Source organism: Zootoca vivipara, chromosome 2 (assembly GCF_965207765.1).
Source record: "Zootoca vivipara chromosome 2, rZooViv2.hap1.1, whole genome shotgun sequence".
Taxonomy (NCBI): Eukaryota; Metazoa; Chordata; class Lepidosauria; order Squamata; family Lacertidae; genus Zootoca; species Zootoca vivipara.
The window spans coordinates 117,899,678-117,909,291 of NC_142584.1; the positions used below are offsets into that span (position 1 = coordinate 117,899,678).

At 46.8% G+C, this 9,614-nt stretch overlaps 1 protein-coding gene across 4 annotated transcripts in view; it reads left to right on the top strand.

Annotated features, from left to right (window-relative positions):
- Nucleotides 1–9,052, top strand: part of LOC118080168 (alpha-2-macroglobulin) — a 61,584-nt gene extending 52,532 nt beyond the window's left edge. For 2 of the 4 annotated variants that reach the window (XM_060268972.2, XM_060268979.2), the window contains exons 29-36: nucleotides 348–580; nucleotides 1,141–1,359; nucleotides 2,337–2,464; nucleotides 3,901–3,991; nucleotides 6,302–6,370; nucleotides 6,523–6,625; nucleotides 7,806–7,847; nucleotides 8,766–9,052. In XM_060268972.2, the coding sequence (XP_060124955.1) occupies nucleotides 348–580; nucleotides 1,141–1,359; nucleotides 2,337–2,464; nucleotides 3,901–3,991; nucleotides 6,302–6,370; nucleotides 6,523–6,625; nucleotides 7,806–7,847; nucleotides 8,766–8,791 (911 nt within the window). In that variant the 3' untranslated portion in view covers nucleotides 8,792–9,052. The remainder of the gene's footprint in view (nucleotides 1–347; nucleotides 581–1,140; nucleotides 1,360–2,336; nucleotides 2,465–3,900; nucleotides 3,992–6,301; nucleotides 6,371–6,522; nucleotides 6,626–7,805; nucleotides 7,848–8,765) is intronic. The other 2 variants (XM_060268976.2, XM_088663669.1) reach the window with 1 other exon arrangement.
- Nucleotides 9,053–9,614: the final 562 nt, after the last annotated feature.

Sequence of the window (9,614 nt, forward strand, 5' to 3'; positions counted from 1 at the left end):
TTAATCTTTAAGAAGTTAGTGTATTTTAATATTTCTGTTGGAAGCTGCCCAGGGTGGCTGGGGAAACCCAGCCAGATGGGTGGGGTATAAATAATAAATTATTATTATTATTATTATTATTATTATTATTATTATTATTATTATGTGGAACACGTTCATTGGATACCTCCCCGATGGATGTGATCCCGGATTCAGCTTCAGGAAAGCAATGCAAAATGCGGCATTATATTAGACACTTGCTTTAGAAAATGCTTTTGGAGCCACTGGTAAGCCTCGTTTATTAAAATGTCTGTAGTGGTGCCAAGATCGTCTGACTCGCGTGCTAATTCACCTCTCCCTTTCCGAAGCAGATGGCTCTCTTCACTGGCAGCGGCCTAGAAAGCAAGATGTGGGCGCTGACCTTCCATTCCATCGCTTGCCCCGGGCACCTTCTGCAGAGGTGGAGATGACAGCCTACGTCCTCCTAGCGTACCTGACCAAGCATCCAGCGCCATCGCAGGAAGAGCTGGCAAAATCTGCCCGCATTGTCAAGTGGCTCGTCAAGCAACAGAACCCCACTGGTGGATTCTCTTCTACTCAGGTAAAGTCCCTCCCTCCCTTCCGGGGACCCAGGAGCGGAGGATGTTGGGAGGGACACAGTCAGGCTGTTTTGGTTCATTAGAGACAAGGAGTCCCATCAGGGCAAAAACTCCTCAGAAAAACATAAGCCTGGAGAAAAATAAAGGTCAGAGAAAGTTGAAAATGTTGCTGAAGTTTAGGTTCCTTGGCTCTAGATACAAGCTTCTCAGACTCCATATTCCCACCATAATTCCCCGTCTTACCTTAATGGCACATGTTAATTTATCATTAATAGCTATATCCCACACCTCTTTATACCATTCTTCCATTTTATATTCTGCTTGCCCCTTCCACTTCCTAGCTATCATAAGGCATGTAGCTGTCAATAAATTGGTGAGCAAGTCCTTGGATGGTTTTTAAGGAAAGGGATTTTAACCATGCTGTACTGTTTATGCAAGTACAGCTGGAGACTGTTGAATCTGGGCCAATATCTTAGACCAGGAAGGCCTTCAAAGGGAGGGTTGTCCTCTCCCAGAGTAAGGCACATGGCTCACGCTCCCCTCCCCGTGGTCTCTGTTGCAGGACACTGTGGTGGCGCTTCAGGCCCTCTCTCGGTATGGAGCTTTAACCTACTCCAGAAGTAGCAAAGGCACAGACTTGTCTTTGCGCTCCGGAGCGAATGCCCTGGGAACTTTCCATGTGGACAACACCAACCGCCTGCTTCTTCAGTGCCGATCTCTGGACCAAGTGCCAGGAGACTACAATGTTGAGGCGACAGGAGATCGCTGTGTCTATATCCAGGTGAGTAAGCGCCCAGGCAGGGTACCTGGGAGAGACAGAACGTGTGATGACGTCAGGCTTCCAGGAATCAGCTTTCTCCCCCATGGCAGTAAATAAAATCAAATGAAAGGAACATCTTACCAGTTAGATTCTTTAATAATCACAGTGAGAGACAAAGATTGTGTCTCTCTAGAATGGCGGTGCTCCCCATTAAGGTTCACTCCCCCCTCCGTCCCAATTAATCTATGTCACTCCTACGTCTTGTAATCTGAGTTTATACCCTCTGTGCTTTCTGTTCTGAGACTGTCTGAGCTGTTCTCAAACTTGGGGAGGGCAGTGGAGGAATGCTGTCCAACAACTGTGAATCTGTTGACCCCCTCTCTCCCAGTGTTTCTTCTTCTTCTAGCTGTTCCCCATCCAGTATTTCCCAGCTTCTCCTTCTGAACTGTGCCCCTCTGCAAACCACTGTTCCAAACCTACGTTGTCCTTCTGTTCCTGGGAAGATTCAGGATCGGGGGAGGGGGTGGCTCCCACCATTCCTCCTCAGTGCAGCCCTCCTCAGCACGATCACTGACAGATGGTTTCCAAGCCACCATGTAGTCCCAAGTTATATGAGGAAAGAGAGTTCCTGACTAAAGCAGAGTGTACCCTCTCTGCTTAGCTCACCCTTTTACTTTTAAGAACTTTCTGCCACCAGATCATAGAATCTTAGAGTTGGAAGGGACCCTGAGGGTTCTCTGGTCCAACCCTCTGCAATGCAGGAATCTCAACTAAAGCATCTTCAGCGTTTAGCCAAGTTTCTTGCATTGCAGGGGGTTGAATTAGATGGCCCTTGGGGTCCCTTCCCACTCTGCAATTCTATTATCCATGACAGATGACCACCCAACCTCTGTTTAAAAACCTCCATTGAAGGAGAGTCCACCACCTCCCAAGGGAGTCCGTTCCACTGTCCTGCTGCCAGAAACACCTCACATACCTGAGTGCTTTTTCCCTTCCAGACCACCTTGAAGTACAACGTGCATCTGCACCCAGAGGACTCGCCTTTCAAGCTTGAGGTGTACACGGTCCCTAATTCTTGTGCTGGACCGAAAGCTCACAAAACATTTGACATTGCTGTAAATGTCAGGTAATCCCTTCACAAAGCCCAGGCTGGCTAGCTAGCTGCATCAATACAGGAGCACAGCATCTCTGGTCCTTGGTTCGGCTGATACGTTGCTCCGTTTCTTGAACTGTCTTACAAATTGTTTGATAATCGAGTTGTGTTGTTGTACTGTGTTCTGGGATAGCTAGTGGAGTCATAGCCATTACACAAGGCCAGTTATTCATAAGGATGAAGCGTAGTTTAAAAAATATCCTTAATAATAAACCAGCCATTTGAAACAAGTCCCATCTAAGCCCCGACAAACACTGTGGGGCAAATCATGGTGGAAATCTATATCTATATATACTGTTTGATTGTAAAAAAACAAAAACAACCCACAAAATGAAACCTCAAAGCCATTTACAAAAATGATAAAATTATCAATTAGAGGAATTAATAATTCCTCTAATTTTACACTTAAAAAGTAAAAATTACATTAAAAGCAGATTAAAACTCTCATCAACTATCTACACATCTACGTGGGCTTGTCCAAACAAAAATGTTTATTTCAAGTGGCAACAAGGCACCTGTCTGATATCAATAGTCAGGGAGTTCCAAAGTTCCAGATATCATTGATATAAAGCTCTCCCATGCCATCCCTTGGAGGGAATATCATAATTGGTTTTAACCATAATTAGGGATGGGGGAGAACTATAATTCAGTTTGGTTTTAGAGGCATTCAACGGGAAACAACAGTCACTTTTCAAACCAAATTTTGAACCGAAGCACAACCATCCTTAGGAATTCATCCTTCTCCTAATTTTTGTAATCCAGTTCTTCAGCCAAGTAATGTGTGCAAAACTGCATGTCGTAAGATAAAATGTGGCTATAAATGCATACGTCGTTTGAAAATAACATAAGAAAAACACATAGTAGTACCTTGGTTCTCAAACGAAATCCGTTCCGGAAGTATGCATTAAGAAAAATTAGAAAAATGAAATTTTACAGTTGGAAGGGACCCTTAGGATCATCTACCGTAGTCCAACGCGCTGCAATGCAATGCAGGAATATGCAGCTGTCCCATATGGAGATCGAACCTGCAACCTTAGTATTATTGGCACCACGTGGTAACCAACTGAGCTATGCAGGGATCTTTTGCCCAACGTGAGGCTCGAACTCACAACCCTGAGATTAAGAGTCTCATGCTTTACCAACTGAGCTATCCTGGACAATTATGTTCCTTTTTTATCCAACCAACAAGCCCATTATGTCAGGTTTCCCTGACAAGCGGTGACTTCCGCAAGGGAGTAACCGGACAAACATTTTGTCTCCAGCTGCAACACAGTTGGGTCCCTCACGTTGCTTTGCTTTGAATGTATTAGAAGCCAGGTTGGGTGGCTGCGGGAGGTCTGGTGGTCAGGGATGGCAAGCATTGGAGTTCTGGCGTGAGAATTCTTTCCTTTCCCTCTTTGATCTCTCAGTTACATTGGCAAGTTGCCGACCTCTAACATGGCGATCCTTGATGTGAAGATGCTCTCAGGATTCATCCCTGTAAAATCGTCTGTAAGACAGGTAATGGCTGTTTGTGTGGCAGTACCCCCATAGCTGCCAAGTCTCCCGTATTCCCTGGGAAACCCCCGTTTTTCCAGCCGTTCCCAGCCGGAAAAACATATTTTTTTTGCTTTCCCCTGGATTACTTACCAGCCGGGGAAGGCTCCTTCTGCGCATGTCTGGAGTCTCTGGACATGCGCAGAAGCGATTTTTGGCGCGGTGGCCATTTTGGAACTGGGCAGAGCATGCTCAGAAGCGACTTCCGGTGCTGCTCTACCCAGTTCCAAAATGGCGACAGCACTACTTCCGGTCTGCCGATCCCTTATTTTTCCGGCAGGAAGTTGGCAGGTATGGTTCCCCCACCCCCCAAAACTCCCTTGGCTATGTTGCTGTTGGCATCCGTCTGACTTGAGAGACAACGCAGTGTGCCTCCGGGGATGAAGTCGAACAGTTGCATTGCCAACACCAAAGTGATCTCCCTGAGGCGCCCAGAAGATCCTGGGCTGCCCAGAAGACAAGAGCCCCTCTCGGCCTCGCTGATGTGGTTCAATAGAAAGCAGAGCAATACATTTGGCACCAGCGTGGCTGCAGGAGTTGCCTGAAGGGGGTGTACTGTTCACTGTCCTCGCAGTGGCCAGCCAGATGTCTGTGGGAAACCTGCAAGCAGGACCCAAGCACAAGGACGCTCTCCTCTGACGTAGCTTCCAGCAACTGGTATTCAGAAGCATTCTTGCCTCCAGCCACGGACACAAAGCATAGACATCCTGGCTGACAGCACTAACAGTAATCCTTGCACTGACAGACGCTTGATTTATTTCTTCTTTGGCGATCACTCGTAGCCGAGTAAGATGGTCTTCCATAAACACTGTTTTAAAAGTGAGTCCATAAGTGACTGTGGAGGCCAATTCTGGATCCTCACGGCCTTCCACAGTGGGGACATAGGTTTCCGGATGAAAATTGATCACGGTGAGGGTTTGCCAAACGTGCCTTATAGGGTGATGACTTTTTTTACAACCTCATTTCCCTGTATCATAATTTGATGATGTTTCATTAAAGATTAGATAAAATCTTACTTTCAAAGAGATTTGATAAAAAAACCTCATGCACAAAATGATTTTAAAAAATTTATTTATCAGTTTTTTGACCATTTTTGAAGTCACTGTAAGCAGATATAAAATTGAACCCAAGCTTTAGAGCAGGCATCCCCAAACTTCGGCCCTCCAGATGTTTTGGACTACAATTCCCATCTTCCCCAACCACTGGTCCTGTTAGCTAGGGATCGTGGGAGTTGTAGGCCAAAACATCTAGAGGGCCACAGTTTGAGGATGCCTGCTTTAGAGTCATATATATACAACATTATATAGGGTCATCAAACACACAAGGAAGCTTTTTTTAGCTGCAGTAAAAGTATAGACGCCGCTAGAAGACGATGTTTTGCTACCTCTCCTGTAGGTTCTTTTCCCAGCATGCCCGGCAGGGTCTGCTGGCTGAGTTTTGAGGTCCCAAAAAGGGGCTTTTACCTTGCACAGGTGTGACGTTTGTATACCCTATGTTGCTAAGAACACTCCCCATTGTGGAATGTGGTGTTGTGTCCAAAATTGATATGAAATATATATAGAATTGTTAATACAATTTTATGAAATGGTAAAACGGCATACAAAAAAATTAAAAACAGTTTGTGCTTAACCTTTTTAAATATTTCAATGGAATATACCTCATTTTAGTAATTAATAGGCAAAAGTTCATTCATTTGTGCTACAGGAAATAATTTTTGAGGGGGGGGAAATGAAAAAGTCATCACCCTAGTGCCTTCCTCTTAGCATGTTTCTCCCCTTCGTCCTGAGTTTGAGCATCTTCAAAACCTATGACACCTTTGGTAAAGGCTGTTCTCCAATTGGAGCACTTACAGGCCAGTGTTTCCCAGTTGTCGGTGTTTATACAACTTTTTTTTTTAGATTAGAGAGTCTTTGAACCCCTTTTGTTGACCACCAGCATTACGCTTTTTAAAATTTGTAATAGAGTAGTGGCTTTGGAAGACGATCATCAGGCATCCGCACAACATGGCCAGTCCAACGAAGTTGATGTTGAAGAATCATTGTTTTGACACGGGTGATCTTTGCTTCTTCCAGTACACTGGAATTAGTTCACCTGTCTTCCCAGGTGATGTGTAAAATTGTTTGGAGACACCGTTGATGGAGTCTTTCGAGGAGTTGGAGCTTGATTTGGCACTCCTTGGGGCTTCAGGCAGAAGCAAGGATGGTGGCTTGTCACAATTACTCGGGAATAATAAATCTCTCTCTTCTCCCCCCCCCCCAACATCCCCACTTCCAGCTAATCGGTAAAGCCCAGGTAAAGCGGACAGAAGTGAGCACCAGCCACGTTCTTGTGTATTTGGAGAAGGTGAGTGAGGAGATGGGAAAGCAAGAAATGCATCCTTTGGGGAATGCCAACAACTAGAACCCACTGCCTGCCTGATGGCACACTCCTGCGAGGTCTTGCTTTGCTGGGTGTGTGATGGCTTATAACAGCTTATCCAACCGGCTTGCCCACAGGTAGACAATGTGACCCAGAGCCTATCCTTCACGGTGGAGCAGGATGTCCCTGTCCGGCACCTGAAGCCTGCCCTGGTGAAAGTCTACGATTACTATGAAACAGGTAAGAATGGGCTCTGGTACTGCAGAACTGCTCAGTATACAGTAGTAAGAGCTGTTCGACAGTGGAATTTGCTGCCAAGGAGTGTGGTCGAATCTCCTTCTTTGGAGGTCTTTAAGCAGAGGCTTGACAGCCGTATGTCAAGAATGCTTTGATGCTGTTTCCTGCTTGGCAGGGGGTTGGACTGGATGGCCCTTGTGGTCTCTTCCAACTCTATGATTCTAGTGTTACAATCCACCCAAACTCTGAGCAGGGAGAGATTACAGGGGTTCCAACCCCTTCTCCGGAGTTCAGTTACCTTGGAATGAAGGCCAGCACAGGCTGTGGTGTCTTTAGGACAGGCATCCCCAAACTTCGGCCCTCCAGATGTTTTGGGCTACAATTCCCATCATCCCTGACCACTGGTCCTGTTAGCTAGGGATCATGGGAGTTGTAGGCCAAAACATCTGTGGAGGGCCGCAGTTTGGGGATGCCTGCTTTAGGATATGTGGTTTCCCACATATATACAACCTAAGCCTAAGATGGAGGGGCTCACAACATTAATCCCCCACCCCCACCCCCAAAATATTGCTTCTCCGTCACTCCAAGCACAGAGCAGGCATGTCTCTGTTTCTCCATCTTCCAGCCGGTTTCCAGCCCAGTTCACAAACCCCACACTGGCTATTGTCCTCTTACCTAGGAGAGGTCCACCCATTACCCTGGAGGGCACCATCAGTTAGTTGTATCTCTCACAGCCTGCCTCATTTTTTGGGGATGCTGAGGAGGACACTTAAGGGGCCAGCTAAGTCATTGTTTTACAAGCAGACTTGTCTGACTAGTTCAGCAATAGAATCCTCTATTAGAATCTAACTCCCACTGGGTACAGGACCCCAAGAAAGGGAAAAGACTCAGACTGACCTTCCAAACCCACAACAGTATTGTCATTAAAGTTCATCTCACGCTTCTTAGTTAGCTCTCAAACTGCCTTCCCAAAAAAACCTGTAAATCCGCCATGTTGTTGTTGTTGTTTAGTCGTTTAGTCGTGTCTGACTCTTCATGACCCCATGGCCATACAAAAGTAATAGTTCTAAATGTTCTAAAGCCAACCCACCGGAAAAATCCACTAGACCAAACATCTGGTGGCTTGGCACTGATGCAGGAAGTTGGAGGAACCTTTCCTGACCATATTTCATTGTATTTCCAGGTGACAGTGCCATTGCAAAGTACAGCCCCCCCTGCAGTACAGGTAAAGTATGAACAGAGATTGCCTCTCACCAACCCTACATGTGACACAGATTGAAACCACAAGACATGATTTAGGGTCCTGCACCAAAGTCTAAAAGGGATGCGGGTGGTGCTGTGGGTTAAACCACAGAGCCTAGGGCTTGCCGATCAGAAGGTCGGCGGTTCAAATCCCCGCGACGGAGTGAGCTCCCATTACTTGGTCCCAGCTCCTGCCAACCTAGCAGTTCGAAAGCACATCAAAGTGCAAGTAGATAAATAGGTACCACTCAGGGGCGTAGGAAGATAGGGGCAGTAGGGGTACATCGCCCCGAGCGACACGATCCCAGAGGCGCCATCGCCGCTGTCCGCCCCACCCCCAAAAGGCACGCCCCGCCCCAAAACGCGCTCCACATCATTGCGTACGATGCGCCCCACCCCCAAAATGCGTGGCGCGCCCCGCCCCCAGAACGTGCGCCACGTCACTGGGTGCAGCGCGCCTGCTCTCTGCCCCCAGTGGCGGCGCATGAGGCTTCGCCACTGATACCGCTCCAAGTGGGAAGGTAAATGGTGTTTCTGTGCACTGCTCTGGTTCACCAAAAGCGGCTTAGTCCTGCTGGCCACATGACCTGGAAGCTGTACGCCGGCTCCCTCGGCCAATAAAGCGAGATGAGCGCCACAACCCCAGAGTCGGTCACGACTGGACCTAATGGTCAGGGGTCCCTTTTCCTTTTTACCTTTTTACCTAAGTCTCTAACACTGGCAGCTGCATCAAGCAAAACAGCTAGCGGAATGGAGGACTTGCCTCCCATTCTGCAGGATGAGGGGTCGCCAACCTGGGCTGATAGAGTTGGGAGAGGGACATGACCCCTAAAACATCTTGGGCCATTTCTGGTTGGATGCTTGGCCAAAGGAGATTCTTGTGCTTTTCCCTCCACTGCAGATGACATTAAACAGGGGAATGCATAAGGAATGAAGCCCATCGCCCCCAGTAGACACTCTTGGCATCTTCCTTCCACCATCAGACACAGGTGGACAGAGCAACCAGGACAGCAACACAGAGAGGAAAGCATTTATCCCGACATGACCAACAAAAATCATCTCTGCTTTGCTTGCTTGTTCCTCCATGTACCCACCTTTTCTCATTCTGAGATCCTTTTCTACATCTGCTACTATTTCCCTCTATTGGATGATCGAGAAAATAAAAGGAATCCAATCATTTCTTTTTAACCTGTCTGGCCTCATATTTTCTTCTGGCCCAAATCCAATACAGAATTAGGGCTTGCGCTACATATTTAGCAGCAAACTGATATCTTAGAATGATGCTGAATGGCTGCAAAGTGTGTGTGGGGGAGATAGAAGGATCTGTCAATTTTGGTTCTCATTTTTCAGTCTTGAATCCAGTTCTCCAAATTTCTGCAGCAATTCACAAAATTTCTTTTATAAACAAATCATCATGAAGGTGTTGGAATGCCAAGAAAATAAAGAGGGGCTCTTTAATGAGCTGTCAAAATAGTATACATCTAAACCAGGCATCCCCAAACTTCGACCCTCCAGATGTTTTGGACTACAATTCCAATCTTCCCCGACCACTGGTCCTGTTAGCTAGGGATCATGGGAGTTGTAGGCCAAAACATCTGGAGGGCCACAGTTTGGGGATGCCTGATCTAAACCAACTTTCCAGAATGCAATCCCTATGGAGTGAAGAGGGTCTTGTCTCTTGAGGAGAGAGGGGTCAGCTGAAATTCCCCCGCACCAAGAAGGACCCACAGAGTCCCAGTCAACTTCTTTA